The 22,777-nt window shown below is 47.6% G+C and overlaps 1 protein-coding gene across 6 annotated transcripts in view; it reads left to right on the top strand.

Annotated features, from left to right (window-relative positions):
- The first annotated feature begins 347 nt into the window (after positions 1–347).
- The window catches only part of PLXNA4 (plexin A4), a 582,733-nt gene continuing 560,303 nt past the window's right edge, over positions 348–22,777 (top strand). For all 6 annotated transcript variants that reach the window (XM_077807901.1, XM_077807900.1, XM_077807903.1 and 3 more), the window contains exon 1: positions 348–1,526. In XM_077807901.1, the coding sequence (XP_077664027.1) occupies positions 348–1,526 (1,179 nt within the window). The remainder of the gene's footprint in view (positions 1,527–22,777) is intronic.

Below are 22,777 nucleotides of genomic sequence, written 5' to 3'. Positions count from 1 at the left end.
CATTAACCCTTTTACACTGTTTGCTTCCAATGCATTTCTCTATTGTGTTACGGTGTGTGGCTGGTTATTAATCTGGCATGAGATTTCTCCCAGTCTTTTCTTTCCAGGAGGGTTCCTTTGTGCTGGTTTTATACAGAGAGATCAGAGATGAGAAAGGGGTGATTAGCAATTAAATATTCTCTGAGGATGGCATGGTTTTGAAGGAGGAAGTGGGGGGGGAAATACTCCATAGTAATATACTTTTGTTTTCCTCTCCCTTTGCTTGCAGGACAAAATCCGCTAAGGGACTTTGAAAACGCTTGCCGCTCCGCATCCTCACTCCCTTGGGAATACAAAACTTTCTAACTATGTCGGCAGCCATGTGGAAATGGACTTGCCTGATTGCCCACCTGCTCCTATCTACCATGATGCCATCCCTTGCTAGGCAACAGCCACCTCATCCAAAGAGGCCCTTTGCCACTTTCCCCAGAGAGCAGGCAGAGGGGACTTTTAACCACCTGGTGGTTGATGAAAAAACTGGGCACATTTACTTGGGGGCTGTCAACAGGATCTACAAACTCTCCAATGACCTAAAAGTTCTGGTGACCCACCAGACTGGTCCAGATGAAGATAACCCAAAGTGCTATCCTCCCAGGATAGTCCAGACTTGCAATGAACCCTTGACTCTCACTAACAATATCAACAAGATGCTCCTGATAGACTACAAGGAGAACAGGTTGATCGCCTGTGGGAGCCTTTACCAGGGGATCTGCAAGCTGTTGAGGCTGGAGGACCTCTTCAAGCTGGGAGAGCCCTTCCATAAGAAGGAGCATTATCTCTCTGGGGTAAACGAGAGTGGCTCTGTTTTTGGAGTCATTGTTTCTTACAGCAACATGGATGACAAGCTGTTCATCGCCACGGCCGTGGATGGCAAGCCCGAGTACTTCCCCACCATCTCCAGCAGGAAGCTCACCAAGAACTCCGAGGCGGATGGGATGTTTGCTTATGTCTTTCATGACGAGTTTGTGGCCTCCATGATCAAGATCCCCTCAGACACGTTCACTATCATCCCTGACTTCGACATCTACTACATCTACGGCTTCAGCAGCGGCAACTTTGTCTACTTTCTGACCCTGCAGCCTGAGATGATCTCCCCGCCTGGCTCCACCACCAAGGAGCAGGTCTACACCTCCAAGCTGGTCCGGCTCTGCAAGGAGGACACAGCCTTCAACTCCTATGTTGAGGTGCCCATTGGCTGCGAGAAGAACGGGGTGGAGTACCGGCTTCTCCAAGCAGCCTATTTATCCAAGGCAGGTGCCATCTTGGCCAGGTCCTTGGGTGCCAGCCCAGATGACGATATCCTCTTCACAGTCTTCTCCAAGGGGCAGAAGAGGAAAATGAAGTCCTTGGATGAGTCTGCTCTGTGCATCTTCATCCTGAAAAAGATCAATGACCGCATCAAAGAAAGGCTTCAGTCCTGCTACAGGGGAGAGGGGACCTTAGATCTGGCCTGGCTCAAAGTCAAGGACATTCCCTGTAGCAGCGCGGTAAGTCACGTGTTTAACCAGCCACACTGAGCTACTTCATGTGGCTGTTTGTACCAGGACAGTGTGGCCTACTGAGTAGACCAGAAAACTAGGAGCTGGGACTGCTGGGTTCCATGCCGGGCTCCGCTACCAACTCACCATGTGACCACTTTGTGCCTCAGTTTCCCCATCTGTGAATTGGGGAGCATAATGCTTTCTTACCTCACAGGAGTGTTGTGATTGTTAAAGAATTAGTGTAAGGTGCTTTGAGATATTCGGAGGGAATCAGCCTATTTACTTTAGTTGTTGTTCTACAAAATAATTAATTAGGGATGAAATTCCACCTCCATCCAGAAGACCAGCACAAATTCTATACACCACTGAAACCCTTAAGGTGGCACCTCTGCTTATGGGTGGAATTTTACCCCCAAAATCTTAATTTGAGGTAGGGTGATCAGATGTCCTGATTTTGGGGTCTTTTTCTTATATAGGCTCCTATTACCCACCATGCCCTATCCCGATTTTTCACACTTGCTGTCTGGTCACCCTAATTTGAGACAGAGTCTAAACTAATTTGCACAATAAGATTTGCTAAGATATGGCTTGATTATTATTATTATTTTTTTAGGGGTCTGTAACATAGGCCATTAACCCACGGAAGTCCCCAATTCCCCATGCAGAGCCAGTTCTACAATGTTTGTGCACCAAAAAACAATAAGGGAATAGCTTGAAGATCAGTGCTATATGCTACAAGATTCAAGGGGAAGATTCGGGGTGGGGGGCGCAAGGTGCTTGGGTTTATTCTGCAAATAAGCCAAAGCATCCTTGCGTTGCCTGATGGTGCAGGCTACGCTTGTTGGGGTCTGCCTCAACCCAGGCAGTGTATTGCAGCCTTTGATATGCTGTACCGAAATCAGCAGTACAGCGTATACTGCATCTGGGCTGCATGTAACAGAGCGCCGTGCTTTGGTTTTTCCGTCTTAATTAGCTCCATCAAGTGAGAGGCAAGCTCAAGTCTGAGCAAATCGAGAATGGAAAACACAGAATGCTTCCCCTGGCCCCCAGTCGAATGGCGGAGCTGGAACATGAGCACTTAATTTGGGCGTGGGCTTGCACTGCTGAGCCCTGGCACCTCTAGGCTTGGCAGGCAGTTCATAGTCCCGGCACCTCTGGGCTTGCTGGATCAGTTATGAATGTAAAATAAGTGCTTGAGCCCCGGCGGCTCTTTCATTACAAACTAAGCACTGTGGAACGCCCCCCCACCCCCAGTCAAATGGCAGACTTGGAATGCCTCCTCTTTGATTCACACAGTATCCACTCCGCTTTCCTCCGGGCCATTAGCCATTTGGTTCAATGGCAGAGAAGTTTAGTCTGACTTAGTTTCTGTGAGTGATTTCCCTATTGGCTTAGGCCACTGGCAGCGTAAAGGGGGGCCTGAAAGTGGGCAAAAATTCCATCTCTGCGCCTGGTAGAAAGAGGCCTTGGTGTAAATGAGAATTGGGCTGTCTCTTTGAGTCGGATTCCTTCTGCCCATTGGAGCCAAAAGCAACCCTCCCATTGACTCCGGTGGGAGAAGGATCAAGCCCAGAGGTACAGCGCCCCTGGAGCGCTGCAGTTTCAAAGAGCTGCTTTTAGGTTGAAGCGGAGTACTTTCCGCTGGGGTTACTTGGTTGGGCCACTAAAGCTCCCCACATAGGGGTATCTGCTGCCTGTAGACTTACTACCAAACTCCCAGCACAACTGACTGCAGAACTCTGAGACAGAACACGGAATCGCGCCAACCCCGTCATTTCAGTGGCGTTGATAAGCCATGAAAGGGACCGTTAGCTCTCTGTGGTCCCTATAATGAGACCTTGATGAAAACAACTATTAAATTGCATAGGAGAATGTGAGCAAAGAGTTGGAGCATGGCCTAGTGGTCGGAGCAGGGGACTGGGACTCTGTTCCTTTACCAGCTTTGCTGTGTGACCCAGGCAGGGAAAGCTGCCAAAGCATTATTGTGCTCAGTCTCTACATCTGTACAGTGGAGATGAGCCATCCCCAGCGTGAGAAAGTGCATAGAGAGCCCCGAATGAAAGGCACGATTCGGAGGAGTATTAGATTCTGAACCCTTAAGTTGAGAAGCACTTTGCTCTGTTGATTTCAGTTGGCCGCCCCCGGGAAAGGTACTAACTCCTCAACTTAAATACAGCTGGCAGAACCCACCCCCTCAGCCTGGAAAGTGTAGCCTTTCAATAAGTGGAGGTGGCTGCTGAGATGTCTGGGATAGACGTCTCACTAGGGCCTTCTCTCCATGGGTGATTTGCCCCCGTTACAGCCCTTGTCAGCCATCCGCTGGCACGGCTGCATGGTTGCAGGTGTAAATGTATCCGCAGAGTGGCTTTGCCTGTCAGCACAATGGGAATTGAAGGGTGGCGAGCTACTTTGCTGCCTCGCCATCAGAAACTGAAATCCTCAGCCTGGCCAAAGGCCTAGGCTGGCCGACGGGGTGAGTGGTGAGAAGCTCTGGGAGTGTTACAGTGAGACTGACAGAGATTAGGAGGACCTGCTTGGGCTTTTAAGAGATGTGGTCAAACATAGGTCCTGATTTTTTTGCTCTTCTGTAGTAAACAAAGAGTTCATTCCTAAACTCTACAGCAATAGCCCCCCACGCTGTAGATAGCTGGCCGTGAGCTGGAGTGCAGGGTATGGCTACTCTGGCCTCATGTTTTTCTAATAGGGCAGCAAGCAGTTAACAGAAAATCCGAGTCCCCCTCCCCGTTTGTGGCTGCTTCCGTTTTCTTCCCCGTGCAATGTTTGTTCATGGCCACGACCAAGTTTGTAGAATCTTATCTGCGAGCCATCCCGGCACGCGGCACTAATGGACTGCAGCATGCACACAAATAATTACAGAGGAGACTGGGAGGAGTGTGCTGTACTTGACTGCTCAAGCCAGTCAGAAGGCCTTGCTGCTGAGCCAGAGCGGCAGCTGTGACTGCTGGCATCAAGCGAAATGAGCTTTGAGTTGGTGACTCAGCTGGCCTGAGTGCACCGAGTCTCATGCTCATCTCTTGGGTAGAAGAGGCTGGGTCTGAGTCTCTCTGCAGCTCCTGGCCCTAAGGCTTGGGCTGGCCTGGCTTGCAGAGTGAATTGAGGCAAAGTACTAGGCGCCATTGCTTACAAAATCTGAGCGTGTGTGTGTGTGTGTGTGTGTGTGAGAGAGAGAGAGTGTATGTGTAAAGGGGAGTAAACTAACCAAGAGCAGGGGTTTTGGGCAGCACAAACTTAGCCACCAAGTAAAGTTTTCAGAAAGGGAAGAATGAATCATAGAATCATAGAATATCAGGGTTGGAATGGACCTCAGGAGGTCATCTAGTCCAACCCCCTGCTCAAAGCAGGACCAATCCCCAACTAAATCATCCCAGCCAGGGCTTTGTCAAGCCTGACCTTAAAAACTTCTAAGGAAGGAGATTCCACCATCTCCCTAGCTAACGCATTCCAGTGCTTCACCACCCTCCTTGTGAAAAAGTTGTTCCTAATATCCAACCTAGACCTCCCGCATTGCAACTTGAGACCATTATTCCTCGTTCTGTCATCTGTTACCACTGAGAACAGTCTAGAACCATCCTCTTTGGAACCCCCCTTTCAGGTAGTTGAAAGCAGCTATCAAATCCCCCCTCATTCTTATCTTCTGCAGACTAAACAATCCCAGTTCCCTCAGCCTCTCCTCATAACTCATGTGTTCCAGTCCCCTAATCATTTTTGCTGCCCTCCGCTGGACGTTTTCCAATTTTTCCACATCCTTCTTTTAGTGTGGGGCCCAAAACTGGACACAGTACTCCAGATGAGGCCTCACCAATGTCGAATAGAGGGGAACGATCACGTCCCTCGATCTGCTCACAATGCCCCTACGTATACATCCCAAAGTGCCATTGGCTTTCTTGGCAACAAGGGCACACTGCTGACTCATATCCAGCTTCTCGTCCACTGTAACCCCTAGGTCCTTTTCTGCAGAACTGCTGCCTAGCCATTTGGTCCCTAGTCTGTAGCGGTGCATGGGATTCTTCCGTCCTCAGTGCAGGACTCTGCACTTCTCCTTCTTGAACCTCATCAGATTTCTTTTGGCCCAATCCTCTAATTTGTCTAGGGCCCTCTGTATCCTATCCCTACCCTCCAGCTTATCTACCTTGCCTCCCAGTTTAGTGTCATCTGCAGACTTGCTGAGAGTGCAATCCACACCATCCTCCAGATCATTAATGAAGATATTGAACAAAACTGGCCCCAGGACCGACTCTTGGGGCACTTCACTTGATACTGGCTGCCAACTAGACATGGAGCCATTGATCACTACCCGTTGAGCCCGACAATCTAGCCAGCTTTCTATCCACCTTATAGTCCATTCATCCAGCCCATACTTCTTTAACTTGCTGGCAAGAATACTGTGGGAGACCGTGTCAAAAGCTTTGCTAAAGTCTAGGAACAACACGTCAACTGCTTTCCCCTCATCCACAGAGCCAGTTATCTCATTATAAAAGGCAATTAGATTAGTCAGGCATGACTTGTCCTTGGTGAATCCATGCTGAGTGTTCCTGATCACTTTCCTCTCCTCTAAGTGCTTCAGAATTGATTCCTTGAGAACCTGCTCCATGGTTTTTCCAGGGACTGAGATGAGGCTGACTGGCCTGTAGTTCCCAGGATCCTCCTTCTTCCCTTTTTTAAAGATGGGCACTACATTAGCCTTTTTCCAGTCGTCCGGGACCTCCCCCGATTGCCATGAGTTTTCAAAGATAATGGCCAATGGCTCTGCAATCACATCCGCCAACTCCTTTAGCACTCTCGGATACAGTGCATCTGGCCCCATGGACTTGTGCTCTTCCAGCTTTTCTAAATAGTCCTGAACCACTTCTTTCTCCACAGAGGGCTGGTCACCTCCTCCCCATGCTGTGCTGCCCAGTGCAGTAGTCTGGGAGCTGACCTTGTTCGTGAACACAGAGGCAAAAAAAGCATTGAGTACATTTAGCTTTTTCCACATCCTCTGTCACTAGGTTGTTTCCATCATTCAGTAAGGGGCCCACACTTTCCTTGACTTTCTTCTTGTTGCTAACATACCTGAAGAAACCCTTCTTGTTACTCTTAACATCTCTTGCTAGCTGCAACTCCAGGTGTGATTTGGCCTTCTTGATTTCACTACTGCATGCCCGAGCAATATTTTTATACTCTTCCCTGGTCATTTGTCCAATCTTCCACTTCTTGTAAGCTTCTTTTTTGTGTTTAAGATCAGCAAGGATTTCACTGTTAAGCAAAGCTGGTGGCCTGCCATATTTACTATTCTTTCTACACATCGGGATGGTTTGTCCCTGTAACCTCAATAAGGATTCTTTAAAATACAGCCAGCTCTCCTGGACTCCTTTCCCCCTCATGTTGTTCTCCCAGGGGATCCTGTCCATCAGTTCCCTGAGGGAGTCAAAGTCTGCTCTTCTGAAGTCCAGGGTCCGTATTCTGCTGCTTTCCTTTCTTCCTTGTGTCAGGATCCTGAACTCGACCATCTCATGGTCACTGCCTCCCAGGTTCTCATCCACTTTTGCTTCCCCTACTAATTCTTCCCGGTTTGTGAGCAGCAGGTCAAGAAGAGCTCTGCCCCTAGTTTGTTCCTCCAGCACTTGCACCAGGAAATTGTCCCCTACACTTTCCAAAAACTTCCTAGATTGTCTGTGCACCGCTGTCTTGCTCTCCGAGCAGATATCAGGGTGATTAAAGTCTCCCATGAGAACCAGGGCCTGTGATCTAGTAACTTCCTGTAGTTGCCGGAAGAAAGCCACATCCACCTCATCCCCCTGGTCCAGTGGTCATTGCAGACTCCCACCACGACATCACCCTTGTTGCTCACACTTCTAAACTTAATCCAGAGACTCTCAGGTTTTTCTGCAGTTTCATACCAGAGCTCTGAGCAGTCCTACTGCTCTCTTACATACAATGCAACTCCCCCACCTTTTCTGCCCTGCCTGTCCTTCCTGAACAGTTTATATCCATCCATGACAGTACTCCAGTCATGTGAGTTATCCCACCAAGTCTCCGTTATTCCAATCACATCATAATTCCTTGACTGTGCCAGGACTTCCAGTTCTCCCTGCTTGTTTCCCAGGCTTCGTGCATTTGTGTATAGGCACTTGAGATAAGTCGCTGATTGTCCCTCTTTCTCAGTATGAGGCAGGAGCCCTCCCCTCTCGCGTGCTCCTGCTCGTGTTTCCTCCCGGTATCCCACGTCCTTAGGGCTTTGGTCTCCTTCCCCGGTGAACCTAGTTTAAAGCCCTCCTCACTAGGTTAGCCAGCCTGCTTGCGATGATGCTCTTCCCTCTTTTCATTAGTGTGGAGCCCATCTCTGCCTAGCACTCCTCCTTCTTGGAACACCATCCCATGGTCAAAGAATCCAAAGGCTTCTCTCCGACACCACCTGCGTAGCCATTCGTTTGACTTCCACGATTCGACGGTCTCTACCCAGGCCTTTTCCTTCCACGGGGAGGATGGACGAGAACACCACTTGCGCCACAAACTCCTTTATCCTTCTTCCCAGAGCCACGTAGTCTGCAGTGATCCGCTCAAGGTCATTCTTGGCAGTATCATTGATGCCCATGTGGAGAAGCAGGAAGGGGTAGCGATCTGAGAGCTTGATGAGTCTCTGCAGTCTCTCCGTCACATCGTGAATCCTAGCTCCTGGCAAGCAGCAGACTTCTTGGTTTTCCCGGTCAGGGTGGCAGATAGATGACTCAGTCCCACTGAGGAGAGAGTCCCCGACCACCACCACCCGCCTCCTTCTCTTGGGAGTGGGTGGTCGTGGAACCGCCATCCGAAGGACAGTGCATCTCCTGAAGAACAGTAGACAAATGGATGAATGAAAAATAGCGCACGTTCCTTCCCTCTTAAGGGCAGAAGGCAGTAGTTACTAATCTGCAGCATAAATCAGGGAAAATTGGTCATTTTTTATGACTACTCAGTGGCTTTTCAAACAGGCATTATTCACTTGGGTGATGAATGGTGCCAGGTAATGCTGCAGCGTCCCCCTATTCCTTCAGCACTGTGTACATATGGGATAAGAATAGCTTACGTTTGAATAATACATTTGATCCCACAATGCTTAGCAATCACATCACTGATCACTATCTGTAACCCACTCTGATAACCCTCCTTTGCCCTACCACTGTAGGCGTGTTAACTGCCCACTTCACCTTGAACAGTCTCTTGGGAAATGTGTCAACTCCTGATCTGTTACACCCTTGTACTGAGCGATGACATTCTCAGTCCCTTTCCCAGAGCTGAAGAAGAGCTCTGTGTAGCCCCAAAGCTTTGTCTCTTTCACCAACATCAATTGGTCCAATAAAAGATATTCCTCCCCCCGACCTTGTCTCTCTTTTTTTGAAATGTTTCATTCTTCACAATTTTTTTTGTCACTTTTTAAATCCAAATGTTTATCGAAATGATTATTGAAATTTTCCATTTATAGCGAAGTGTGGTAGGAGGTTGGAGCTCCTACTATTTCAGTAGCTGTTTCTATAACAATTTTTTGGGGGGGAAAAAAGCATTTTTTTAAAAACACCATAAATAGGTCTGCTTTTTAAACTGTGTGATATGGAAACAACTTTAAACTTTCAAAAAGTTTAATGAAATTTAATTATATACCTATGGGGGCTGGGGAGAGAGAGAGAGAGAGAGAGAGCCCAGTGCTACTACTAAGGAGTTTAGGATAGGAAGTTAAGAAGAATCTCTTCTTCTCTGATAGAAACTATAGGACGCATGCAAGTCTGTGACTATAATTGCTCATGTTTGGATAATCCAACGTAATAATGGACACATGGTGAGTGTTTGGGCCAGGAGCAGCGGAAGCACCCTAAAAATGTGTGTGGAGGGCCCACAGGAGCCCAAACCATAGCCCCCATCCCTGCACAGCCCCTTCTCCCCAAGATCCCACCCTCACACTGCTTCCCCCTGCCCTCGCACTGCCTCTTCCCCCGAGGCCCCCTCCCGTGCCGCCTCTTCCCCCCCCAAGACTCTGTCCCCCGCTCGCTCCTCTCCGTTCCATCCCCCCATTGCTTGCCTTTACAGCTGGTAAAAAGGGGGAGGAGGGCATAGCCATTCCACTTTTACAAGTGGCCATGGCCTCAAGCCCCCCTGTTTTGTTGCCCCTGGTCTGGGCATAATGGATTTCCACAGGTTTCAGGTGCATTGTTTATCTCTCCATCTCAATTACATATAGGACCCCCATTGCTGTCGTATTTGAGCCCCTCCAATCTTTAAAAGTATTTATCCTGCCAAGTCCCCAGTGCTATTTATCCCTGTTTTACAGATGGGCACAGAGAGACTAAGTGACTTGCCCAAGGTCACATAGGCAGCCTGTGTAGAGGAGAGAATTCAACCCAGGAATCCTGAGTCCCAGACTTATGCCCTAACTGCTGGACTATCCTTCACAAGACTTAAAACCCTGGTGCCTTTTCCCACCTGGGAAATGCAGGCACCTTGGGCTACTCTGTGGTTTTGCTTTTATCTATATTAAAAATCCTCAACTTATTTTAGGGGATGCCCTTCAGGATCCCTCTCACCTGCCCGTTTAGTTGTCTTTCCTTCTCTCCCACTGGCTGAAGCCCATTCACATTATTGCTCCCAAGGATCAGTTTTCTGCAGGGATTCTTTTAGTGAGTCTCCTCCAACGCCTCCTGGGGCAACCTCCCCAAAGGGAGGGTACTTCCCAGAGCAGGGTGCTAGTTAGAGTCCAGTCTGCAGTCCATCTTCACGGCCCAGTGGAGCCTTCTATGGCCCATTGCTTCTGGGAACAGCCCGGTGGTCTGCTATCCTGAAACACCGGAGCTGGATGGGCTTGCAGCAGGTGTCTCCCAGAAGGTAGCACTGGTGTGTCATAGCACTTGCTTTGGAGACCCCAGGGGAAGAAAGCAGATGACCTGACTGCGTGTTGCGTGGGGATTGAATCCCAGCCACAGTGTCTCGGGTGGTGATACGGAAGGTTTTCTCCGCTGACCCTCGCTATTCTAGAGAGCGAAGGAGGAAGCTCAGCCGCTCATCCTGGCAGCCAGGTCTTTTCATCTGTCTGATTGGATTCTTATTTTTCACAAGCGCCCGCTTGATGAACTGCAGCGTAACAAAGCCGAGTGCCTTAAATGAAAAGGTGTCACCTTAGCCGCTGCTGCCAGGATACTCTAGTGAAATATCTGTCCAAGATAATCAAGCGCCAGCCCCCAGCCACCACCTGACTGCTGCCTTGCGGGTGTATTTTGTTTGTCTTTTGGCAGGAAATGGAGTTTGACTGTCTAAATTACTGTAGTCAATCTCTTCTTGTTTTTTGTGGCAGCCCTGTTGCTAGGAAAAAAAACCTTTCTGAGCTCAGGAGCTCTCAAAGGGTTGGGCAATCGTTTCCCAACACTGTAGTATAGTTGGACTTTGGGGCACATACCTGGGGAGGCTTCAGAGTTATTCCCTGATGAGCGGCTTGGCTGGGAGGACAGCTAAAGAAGTGCTCGGATAGCCTCTTATTTTGAGGGTAGGGACCAAAGTGTGAGTCACAGGGAGGCAGAGTTGCCAAGTAGTTTCAGCAGGGGAATGGGAGTCCGGACTCCTGGGTATATTCCCAACTCTCCTATTACCCTTTTTATGTGAGCTTGGGAAAATCACTGGTACCCTCGCTGCACTGATGATGACAAGGCCAGAACATGCTGAGTAAGTGCAAAATGTTGTAACATGGTGACTGATGGGTGCACCGCTATCCTGTGGGTGAGAACCAAAACTGCTTCGTGGTGTGTCATAGATCATCTATGGCTAGCAGCTACAGGCAGAGGCTCTTCTCGCTCAAGCAGTAGGGGGTCTGTACTCGTATGCATAACACCAGAACTTGGGGTCACCAAATGAAATCAATAGGCAGTAGATTTAAAACAAACAAAAGGAAGTACTTCCTCACACAATGCACAGTCAACCTGTGGAACTCTTGGCCAGAGGATGTTGTGAAGGCCAAGGCTATAACAGGGTTCAAAAAATAACTAGATAAATTCATGGAGGATAGGTCCATCAATGGCTATTAGCCAGGTTGGGCAGGGATGGTGTCCTCAGCCTCTGTTTGTCAGAAGCTGGGAATGGGCGACAGGGGATGGATCACTTGATGATGACCTGTTCTGTTCATTCCCTCTGAAGCACCTGGTGTTGGCCATTGTCGGAAGACAGGATACTGGGCTAGATGGACCTTTGGTCTGACCTAATATGGCTGTTCTTATGTTATTAATATAGGAGCCAATTGAGTTCTATGCTTGCTCTTGTCCTGAAGATCCATGTGCCCTGCAACTGTGATGAGGAAGTGGCTGGGAATTTTAGTGTGTTACTATTCATCTCTTCCCCCCGTCCCTCCCCAATGGGTTATCAATTTGGATTTCTGCTTTTGTTGGGAGAACAAACACCTGTCCTAGCAATAATAATACCAAGTTCTTCCACCTCATTTTTCATCCAAAGATTTCAATGTGCTTTACCGGGGAAGGAAAATATCATTATCCCCCTTTTACAGATGGAGAAATTGAAACTGAGAGAAACACAATTTGCCCAAGATCATGGGGTAGGTCAATGTGCAGCTGAGAATAGAACTCTGGTCTCCTGAATCTGTCCCGTGTGCTGGCTACTGGACAACACTGCCACTTACTAGTCAGTTGTTCCCAGGAATCCCCATCCGGAGTGTTCTGTCTGCAAAATAGAATCCTCTATAGAGATGGGTGGAGGTGTGGTAGGAAGTGCCAGCATTTCCAGAGGCTAAGAGAAAAGTAGCACCAAAACCAAAGCCTTGTGTAGCCTCTCACCTTACCTTTCCCCTATTCAGTCTCCAGGAACAGTAGAGGAATTGTGGTGGATTATTGTACAGCTAAAACTTTTATTCAGTGCACAGGAAAATATCCATTTCTCTTTGAAAAATGGATGGACCGTTGCTTTCGAATTAAGGAGGTGGGACCTCCGATGCATGTGGTTTTGTGGCATTCCCATACCATCACTGCATGCAAGGATCATGCAAGGATGACAACTGGATCAGTGTGGAAGTAGATAAAGGGAATTTGGATGCAGGCCTCTGAAATGAGTAGGAGTCAGGCTAACCCTCGCTTTAATAACGCAAGATTTGTAGAAGCAGGGATAGTGCGAAGCAAGTGGAAAACAACTGTGAAAGAGGCTGTTGTGACCTTGTATTCGATAAGAATAGAATGCAGACTAAGAGAAATGGTAAGAAAAATAAGATATCATGAAGGAATATGTATAAACAATGTGCAGTTGTTGCTGCTTATTGTCTGTAATAAAGGTATAAATACTTGCTCAAATTGTTTATCTGGGAGAGACCTGCCTAGGTGGGGGAAACCCTGTGTCCTAGTGCTCTCTCTCCCTCTGTCCAATTGCTTGAGGTAATAACGTGTATCTGATTTGCTGCACCCAACCTGAGAGTGAGAACTGTGTTTTTCTCTGACATCAGTTTAGGAGAAGTTCAGTTAGGGGTTCTGGCCTCTACATTTTTGCAGGTATGATCTTTGCACTCATGTTGGTATGAGTTGAGCACTTTCTCACTCTGAGTAGTTCCTGATAGCAATAGCCTATCAGCTTCCATGGGACTAATTCATGTAACTGTGCTCACCAGTGGGAATATTTTTGGTAAATTTCCCCAGTGCAGATGTAACCTGCACTAGCATGCTGGGGCTCTTTGTGTCTCTGTAGTGGACAGGCTATGTGTACCAATTTGAGTCCATCGGTGTTTCTGAACTAATAAAGCTGCTCTTTTAGCTCAACCTGTAGAGGCTTATTATGTTTTTTAAATCCAGAGGTCTCAGGTTCAGTGCCTGCTGAGGCTGTGACCAGGGACATAGTTATGTAGCTATAGCCATACTCTTCCATGATCCCACTGTTGGGAAGTATTTCTCCTATCCTCCTTTAAATTTTCCTTCCATTTCATTCCATCACTTATGGTTCTTACCCTTTTCAGTTTTCCTAAATCCACATAGATTACCAACAGGGGACTCTCGAGCAGGAGTAGAGAGGTTATTTTACCTTTATATTGGTCACTGGTGTGACCACTGCTGGAACACTCTGTCCAGTTTTGGTGTCAACAGTTCAAGAAGGCTGTTCAGAGGGTTCAAAGAAGAGCCACGAGAATGATTAAAGGGTTAGAAAACCTGCCTTTTAGTGATAGACTCTAGGAGCTCACTGTATTTAGCTTCACAAAGAGACAGTTAAAGGGTGATGTTATTTGTCTATATCTATCTGGGTAACAAATATTTAATAATGGTCTCTTCGATATAGCATAGAGAGCTATAACATGATCCAATGGCTGGATGTTGAAACTAGACCAATTCAGACTAGAATTACAGCATACATTTTTAACTGTGAGTGTAGTTAACCATTGGCATAATTTACCAAAGGTCGTAGTGGATACTCCATCACTTACCATTTTAAAGTCAAGATTGGATGTTTTTCTAAAAGATCTTTTCTAAGAATTGTTTTGGGGCAGTTCTATGGCCTGTGTTATATAGGAGGTCAGACTAGATGATCACAATGGACCATTTTGTCCTTGGAATCTATGAATCTATAAACCCTCAGTAAAGCAAACGTAAGCAGAGGCTGTTTCCAAAGTTGAAAGTTTCTGTTTCCACCCTCAGACCGGGGAGATCTGCAATCAGGAATGGCAAAGAGTCTAATGGGGGTTTAATAACATTTATATTTAAAAATTTGCCAAAGAGTGGTTCACTTATAGCTCCCTCCTCATTTCCTCCTCTAAAGTTATTGGCAAGACAAGGACTCAAAGATTTACCCTGTACAGCAGGTTGAAAGGTAACAGGCCCAGAAATAATGCCTGGTGCATTATTCACACATTATTCATCCAGTTCACACTGGGCATGCTCAAAGGCTGAAGTTTGGTATTTGCATGGACACGCCCATACGAAGATGACATCTCATTTGCAAAGTTTTTACTCCATAACTGCCCTGTAAAGAGCTTTGAGAGTCATGGCTGAAAAGTGCTTTTATAAGGCCATGCTGCAGCAAAGCACGTATGCACCGACTCAAGTCAAAGCACATGCTTCAGTGCATTGCTGAATCAGGGCCTAATGACCTAGACGTGTTATTTATTAGAGGCATCAAGTATGATCCAAGCAGAAAGTAGTTCTTGTTACAGAGAGTACACATGATGGTAATGCCAATAATAATCCTCCACTAGTTCAGTTTGGCTGCCTGTAACATTGCAAAACAAATATCCTTGGAAGCAAATTCCTTCCGGTCCTGTCCTCTTCCCTCCTTTCCCCCCCCCCAAATTTCTTTTAAAAAATAATAATAATAATTAATAAAGCTGCAGACCAACCTCCTTTTAAAAATATATAAGATTTCTGTCCCTTTAAATGGCTGGCTGCCATTACCCTGTGATCTGTGCTGTTCGCTTTTGGCTTCTTGCTTGCTTGTTGACCCTGCTCACACAGAATGCCCATTGAAGGTGGAATGGGGCCCGAGGCTGCTGACGAGTACTGTTGTGTCTGGGATGTTTCATGCAGGGTCTCTTAGCTCCCTCCCCCACATCGCCGCCTACTCTGCGGGCCGCGCTCACACTGCATGTGGTGTGATGTGCTCAGCACCCCCCGGGGCAGGGTCTCTTGCAGGTGTGCTAAGTGGCAGCCCTGCCCTGGCTGCCTGAGTGGAGAAGAGCTGTGCAGAGTTTGTCTCAGCTGCTGCTGTTTGCCGTATGTCTTACAACAGATTAGATGTTGTGTTCAGGAGCTGATTTTAGCTGCTTTGGCTGCCAGGGACCCAGCGGCTCTATTGCACGTGTCCTAGCCTAAGGTCTTCTGTGGGCTCCATATGATGGCCTTGCACTTGTGTACATGCCAGGTGAACAGCTACTTACCAGGCCTGACCTCACGTTGCCTCACTGTGCTGTTACCTTGCAAGTTTGCCAGCCCAAGGGGATAGTTACGTAACCGCTTTTTAAAAAAAGCGGCAGAATCCAAGAGTCCTACAAGAACCAGAAGCAAAGGACCTCGGGCTATCCCCACAAGCCTGATGCTATTTAAAGCACCACTGGTCCCAGGCCCGGAGCTGCACAATATCCCTTCTGTTGAGGTCAAGGGTACATTTGAATTTAGCTTTGCCCTCTGGGCCTTGTCATGCACTGACTTACGCCCCCGTCACTTCCCTGACTGCAGTGGAGTTATGTAGGGTGTAAGTCAGGGCCGGATTTGGACTCTAATATTTAAAGAACCAGCTAGTGCGCTAAACTTCTGGCAATGTCCTTAAAAAAACATTTACATTATGTTTCAATGCTTCTGGTGCGTCCTATGAGATTGCACCCAGCACAGGACTTCCTCGAAAGCAAATCTCCCCAAAGCAGCACAGCAACTCACTCATCGTTATTACTATTGAAGGAGGACCTGGAGGCCCTGCTGTACTTGGTGCACATGGTAAGAGACTGTATCGGTGCACGTGGTAAGAGACCGTATCTATCCCAAAGAGTTTACACTGTAAATAGACAAATCAGAATCATTGGTCCCATTTTACAGTTGGGGAACTGAGGTGCAGAGAGGCTAAGTAACTTACCCAGCATCACACAGGAAGCTTGTGGTACAGCTGGGGGTTGAACCCAGAGCTATGGAGTGTCTTAATCTAGTGCATGAGTCACCTGGCCAGTCTCCCTTCCCACGGGCTACCTCTCCCTTACTTAGACAAATGCCAAGAATAAAGAGTGCAGCCTTGCAGGTTTTGCTAAAGAACGAGACTCTTGATATGTCAGCCTATGAGATGTAACAAGTCTGGATGACCCTTCACCAGGCACATGCTATATAACATACTGGTTTGTGTGTGAGTGGCATCAGAGTCCATGGCTAGCCAGCCAGTGAGCATAAAGGGATCTAATCCCCCCATCACCAGAAGTTTTCCTTTGGTTCCAGCGTTAGACAGCTGTGCTGTCTGGAGCTGAAAAAACAAACTTCTAGTCCCACCTCCTGTTGTGTGCACAATTTATATAGCAGTGCCATCTGCATCACCCAGTTTCTTTCTCGTTTCACCAGCCCCCCGCTGTTTGTTAGCGAGTCAGTGACCTGTCTCCCACAGCGGTACAGATACTGTGGAGGTACGTGTATTCGTAACGCTTTAAAGATGGGAGGGGCTAGACAGACCATCTATAATATGGATGTGTCCGTGTACATCCCAAAAATGGTGGCTCTGGTGAGAGAAGCCGAGACCTCTGCCATTTTAGTACAGTAATGAAGTTGGCATGGCCATGTGGGTGACATGAGATCAGTAGGAGCAACACAATATTTTCCCTGTTTCAATGTCATTACCATGTTGCTGTCAGTATTCCAAAATATAATAGGATTTGTTCAGCTGATTTATCCTGCACACAAGTGACATTATCCAGACGCACACTCGGGTATGGAGAGAAAGCGGGGGAGTCCGAGAGAGAGCAGAAGGGACTAATGAAATGTATTCCTACTAATGAGGGAATGACCCATCACTTGCCGGTGAATCAGGACTATTGGTCAAGAGCCTGAGCCAGGAAACACAAGCATGTAATCGTTATGGCATTACTGCTTAAAACGAGTTGCCGTGGCTTTCCACAGTACAGTCCCGCTTTCAGATGCGGTAGGAGTTTGGGCTTAATGGCTTGAGTGAATTTATACTGCACTGACTGGAACGCTCTGAGTGTCTCAAGTACTGGTCTCTGGAGAGACAGAGGTAGTAAAGGGGAGTTTTCCTTGTTGTTTTTAGAGTGATAACTAGGGTTCTTTAAATTCATCTTCAGTTGGATGCTAAGGCCAGAGAGAACTCAGTTCTTCCTGTCCCAAAAACACAGTACTTGAACTAAAGGGGATTCTCTGTTACCTGTTAGAAATATAGGGCCTTTGACACACAGCTGAGCTGTTTTGCTTGTATCAGTTAAAAGGCAAGAGCACATACACATTGTTCATAGCAGTCCTTAAGCTAACTTCCCAGCACTGTTGTGAGGCTTAATTAATGTTTTTTAACAGCTCTGAGATCATTGGGTGAAGGTGTTTATATGAATGCAAAGTAGTGTTGTTGTTTAATTTCTATAGTCCAGTTGTCATGCATAGCACTTTGCAGCCCAAATTATAATTTTGTCTGTATAACAAAATAATAATTATAGTAATTGTTATTCAGTGGAGAAGATCTCCCGGTTCTGGCTTTGGGGAGGCATTTGGACTTAAACCTGACAGGTGCTGAGGGCTTGCATTTGCCATTTCCTGCAAGGGGAGTAAAGGGTGCGCAGCAGCTGTCAGGAAACATTCAGCATCTTGCCAGGTTTAACGCCTAGACTGCTGGTGTGTGTTTGAGAATAATCAGTCATAAATAGGCCATTGTAGGGGTCTTTCCCCACCCCCACCAGGCCTAACTGAAAATCTCATCCAAATAATGATCACATCTCATATTTTGTAAAAGAAAACATCTTACGTTTATGTAGCTGCTTATGTCCTGAATGATCCCAAAGTGGTGTGTGTATAAAATATATATATATAAAGCCTTGCCAGGGAGACACTAGAAGGGGAGGGGGGAGAGAGAAACTGAGGCCATGTCTATACTGCCACTGATGTCAGCAAAACCTATGTGGCTCAGGGATGTGAAAATAAATACACCCCTGAGCGACACAAATTTTGCCAGCATAAGTGGTAATGTGCACAGGGCTATGTCGGCAGGAGAGCTTCTCCTGCTGACATAGCTATGGCCGCTCATTGAGGTTTAATTATGCGGACGGGAGAGCTCTCTCCTGTGGGCATAGAGCAGCTACACAAGAGATCTTACAGCAGCGCAGCTGAATCAGCTGCTATAAGGTCTCAAATGTGGACAGAGCCTTGGGTTGTAAACTCCTTTGTGCAGGGCTGTTGGTTTTTTTTTTTTTTTGTTCTGTGTTTGTACAGCACCTAGCACAATGGAGCTCGTATCCATGAGATGGGCCCCTAGGTCAGGGGTCAGCAACCTTTCAGAAGTGGTGTGCCGAGTCTTCATTTATTCAGTGTAATTTAAGGTTTTGCGTGCCAGTCATATATTTTAATGTTTTTAGAAGGTCTCTTTCTATAAGTCTTTACTATATAACGAAACTGTTATTGTATGTAAAGTAAATAAGGTTTTTAAAATGTTTAAGAAGCTTCATTTAAAATTAAATTAAAATGCAGAGACCCCCGGACAGGTGGCCAGCACCCAGGCAGTGTGAGTGCCACTGACAATCTGCTCGTGTGCCGTCTTTGGCACACGTGCCATAGGTTGCCTACCCCTGCCCTGGGTGCTACTACCATAATATAAATAACAACAGGATCCCACACATTCTGTTCTGTTCTATTCCATTCCATTCTGGGTCTTATCCTGCCTGCATCACTGTAGTGTCTGAGTGCCTTACAAGTTCCTTTTGGCAAGAAACTTTTCTTCTCCAGGATGGAGCTACAGCCCCACACTCTTGATTGTAGCAGCACTAAAGGAAGTGAAGTGCCACTGTCTATCATATATATAAAAAATAGACAGCTTTGCTGCTGGGATATGGTCTTACAGGAGACCTGCTGCAGCTTAGCTGATCAATACTTCACTTTTTAAAAGATGCCTAAATGCATATTTACTCAATAGACCTTGGCAGCTTCAAAGGTAGTGTCTCTCCGGTCAGTAATCTCTTTCAGTAAGAAAAAATGTCAGTGAACTTCAGAGCTCATGGAAATTACTAGGCTGAGCACCCTGGAAACCGTTGTTCCTCACCACACCACAGCCATATGCTTCTCAAACCCTGGGTGGCAGGGGTTACTTTGGGAGTGGGGAGGAAGGAATGGGGAATTCAGGTTCCTTGCACATTCAGGATATGTTTTTAGCTAGTCTGCGGATGCCACTTGGCCTTCTGGTTTGTGGGCAGATTTCCTGCCCACAAAGGAACTGCAGGCACAAGTCTTCGTCGTTGCATTCTGATGGCCTGATTTGCACCTGTGATTGGGTAGCTTGATGTGTTACCGTCCAAGACTTGGGCTTGCAAGGCCAGCCTCTTTTGTGCAGGGGTGCTGGAACAATGTGCAGAGTGGGGGTGCTGAGAGCCATTGAACCAAACTGTAAACCCCGTACATGATGGAAACCGCGTCAAGCCAGGGGGTGCGGCTGCACCCCTAGTTCCCGCACCTATCCTTTTGTGGGTGCAAATTGTACCCTCCAAAGGAAGGCCTGCCCACTGAAAAGTTGGCCCCAGATCCTCGGCCACTCTGCAATAGTGGTGTTTGGGTTTTGGAATGTGGATGCCTTGTCCACTAAGAAAACCTTCTGGAGCCTCCAACTCAGGTCCGCATCTCTCATCAGGCTCAGACAATGCAGCCAGTCTGCTTTCCCAGCATCTGGCCAAGCTACGGGCATGGCTGAGAATGAGTTGACTGAAGCTCGCTGGTGATGCTGATTGGTAGGGGAAGCATCTCGGGGGCAGGGCATAGGTGAGCCATCTCTGGGTGGTACATACTTATGGGTTACATCTCTCTGGTTCTTCAACAACTCCTTGACTTTTAATGGTGGCTGGAAGTACCCTGTTCTCTCTGTTTAGCTGGAAGGTGACCATGCCCCTCTCTTGCTGTGGAAAGCACCTGTTATCCTGGTTTTTGTGGCCTCCAGACTGGATGATTGCAATGTGCTGCCCTAGAAAGCCATTCAGAGGCTTCAGCTGGTGCTGAACACAGCTGCTTGCTTCACTGTGAGCTTTGCAGTGCTGGCTCCCAGTTCATTTCTGGAGCGGAACCATTAGCATGGGATTCGTGACCAATCACACAGCATATATGAGAAAGAGTGGAGAGTTTGCAAACACTCCATAGGCTGAAAATTGTTAATCCAAATGCCCCCTCAGATACATCACGAACATTGATTAGTCAGTAAATCAGGATGGGTTTGTGAGCGACTCTCAAATGATTATTTGCAACAAGTAATCAGCCCAGCTCTATTAGCAGAAGGCCTGAAGATTGAATGAAACCTGCTGGCCTCCATAAGAAATGCAGATGCCTCTTCAGGAAATTGCAGTTTTTACAACGTGAGGTACGTAGGATAGACTTGCACAAGCCATGTGCTGGGAGCACAGCGGTAACATAAATGCAGGTATGTGATGCCTTAGGATTCTACAGAGCTCTGCAAGTTTGCCACCAATCCTTGAATTTACGCTTAAACTACAGGCCTAAAAACCTAACGTTTGCTCAAACCCAAGTCAATTAGAGTAATTTTCCCTCCCCCTCCTCTTCTTTGCTTCCTGAATTACAAGTGAAAACCTCTTAGCATAGTGGGTGCAATTGCTCAGTAATTGGTAAAGTAACTGTAACTGCACTGTCATTTGTATGTAGTGACATGTAATTGCACAGTAAGCCTGGCTGTGGCTGCACAAGTGAAATGCAGTTTGTAATTATAATGTAAAGCCAAATGCTGGCTTCCAGTCCCACTTCCATTGTAGCACAGAGTTCCTTTGTTGAAGGGCGCTGATGGATTTGGGTGTCATTTGGCTGCATGTTAACTGCTGAAGAGAATGGTTGGTTGGTGGTCTATGCTTTCTTCGGCTAGTGGCCTATCTTTTCCATCTTTCGGCTAGAACAGACCTACTAGACCCTGCAGTCCATATCCCTGCAAACACAAGATAAAGATTTCCCGAGAGCTTCTGTCCTGTTTGTTTAAATATCTCCCCAAATTAGCCTTTTTGATACTTTCCTGTTGGAAAGATCTTGAAATCAGCTGATGGAAGAGATGCTTGTTATCTCCTTGCAAAGACCCAAATGCCTTCTGATGCTGAATCTGTATTCCTATTGGCTGTCTGGGTCGGCTTTGCTGGAAGCATGAGCAGCCTAAGTGTGTGTATGCATACTGCAGTCTGCAGTAGCCAAGCCTGTGATAACTGGCGTGAGTAGCCAAGTACCTGCCACTGTATAAAGAGAGGACTTCTAACTATTAGCTGTAAATCAAAAGCAAGACCTGGCCATTGTGGACAGCCTTATCCCCAATGAATCTCTGGGATAGCTTTGCAGACTGTTGAGATCCCTGGGAAAAGGCCCTTCTGCTGCTCTGTTTTTTGATTAGTGAGAGAGACGCTGCCAAAACGAAAGCGAGGAGGAACTGGGGATAGCTAATCCCATCCATAGGATTTCCCCAAAATATGGATTAGGCAGTGTTCTTTATCTGGGGCTGTTTAGAGACACAGAACTAAAGCAGATGTTTAAAGGACAATTGAGGTTTACTGTAGCCCCTGTTCAGGCCGGCTCCCTGATATCTGGCACTTAAATCCGCCAGCTTGGCCAAGTTGCTCTCTTCTGCTTGTGGGATCAGATGAGGTTGTGGAAAGAGGTGCGTCAGAACTGTAATCCGTCCGCTGAGATTCAAGTTCTTAGAGGCCCTGACAATCCCTAGCGAGAGCAGAGATGGGCACAAGCCACAGTCGGCTCAGCAAAGTCATTCTTTCCAGTAGAGTTTGGAGCTGTTTTTAATGGATTTAATCTAGGGAATATCATGGTCCTGCCAGAATCCGTCACTAAATCAAACCATTCTTCGCACATCCGCCTGATTTTCCTAAGCAAATGTACTGCTCGGCCAGGGTGTCCCATTGGCAGCAACTCTGGACACTGCAGTCCTCTGTTTATCCATCCACAGAATGGGGACGATGAAAACAGAGGCAGTGAGAGTTTCGCCAATGGTCCTGCCAATGTCCCTCAGCCCTGAACTGGAGAGGGAGCTGCTAGGGCTTAGAGAACAATCTTGCCCCCTTGTTAATTGAATGGGGAACTGCCAGCTATTTCATGTGACAGTGTTTCAGATCTATAGAGCACCTTGGGTATAAGCGGTCCCTAGGGGGGTGCGGGAGGCTGAGCCAGCCCCCATGGGGATTGGGGAGGGAGCACCACCCAGTCCCGCCACACCTCTAGCTCTGCTCCGGCCCCACCTACAGCTGCAGCCCAGCTCCCGAACCTGCACCTGACCCTGTCCCCAGCCTCAGCGTGGCTCCACGCCTGGCTGGGGGCCCAGCTGCCAGCCCCCACCATGGCCTGGCTGCAGCTCCGCCCCCAGCCTCAGCCCCTGGCCACGTTTCTGTTCCTGGCCTCATCCCCAGCCTCAGCCCCTGGCGGTGGCTGCATTCCCAGACTGGGGCCTAAACTGGAGGCGGGGCTGAGGTTGGAACTGCACCCAGCCACGGGCCTGGCTGCCAGCCCCCATCATGGCCCGGCTGCGGCTATGCTCCTGCCACCCGCCCTCAGCCTTGTTCCCTGGCCGCAGCTCTGGTCCCAGGCCCAGCCACCCCCAGC

This window comes from Eretmochelys imbricata, chromosome 1 (assembly GCF_965152235.1).
Source record: "Eretmochelys imbricata isolate rEreImb1 chromosome 1, rEreImb1.hap1, whole genome shotgun sequence".
Classification (NCBI taxonomy): Eukaryota; Metazoa; Chordata; order Testudines; family Cheloniidae; genus Eretmochelys; species Eretmochelys imbricata.
This window is presented reverse-complemented; position numbering and strand designations above follow the sequence as displayed.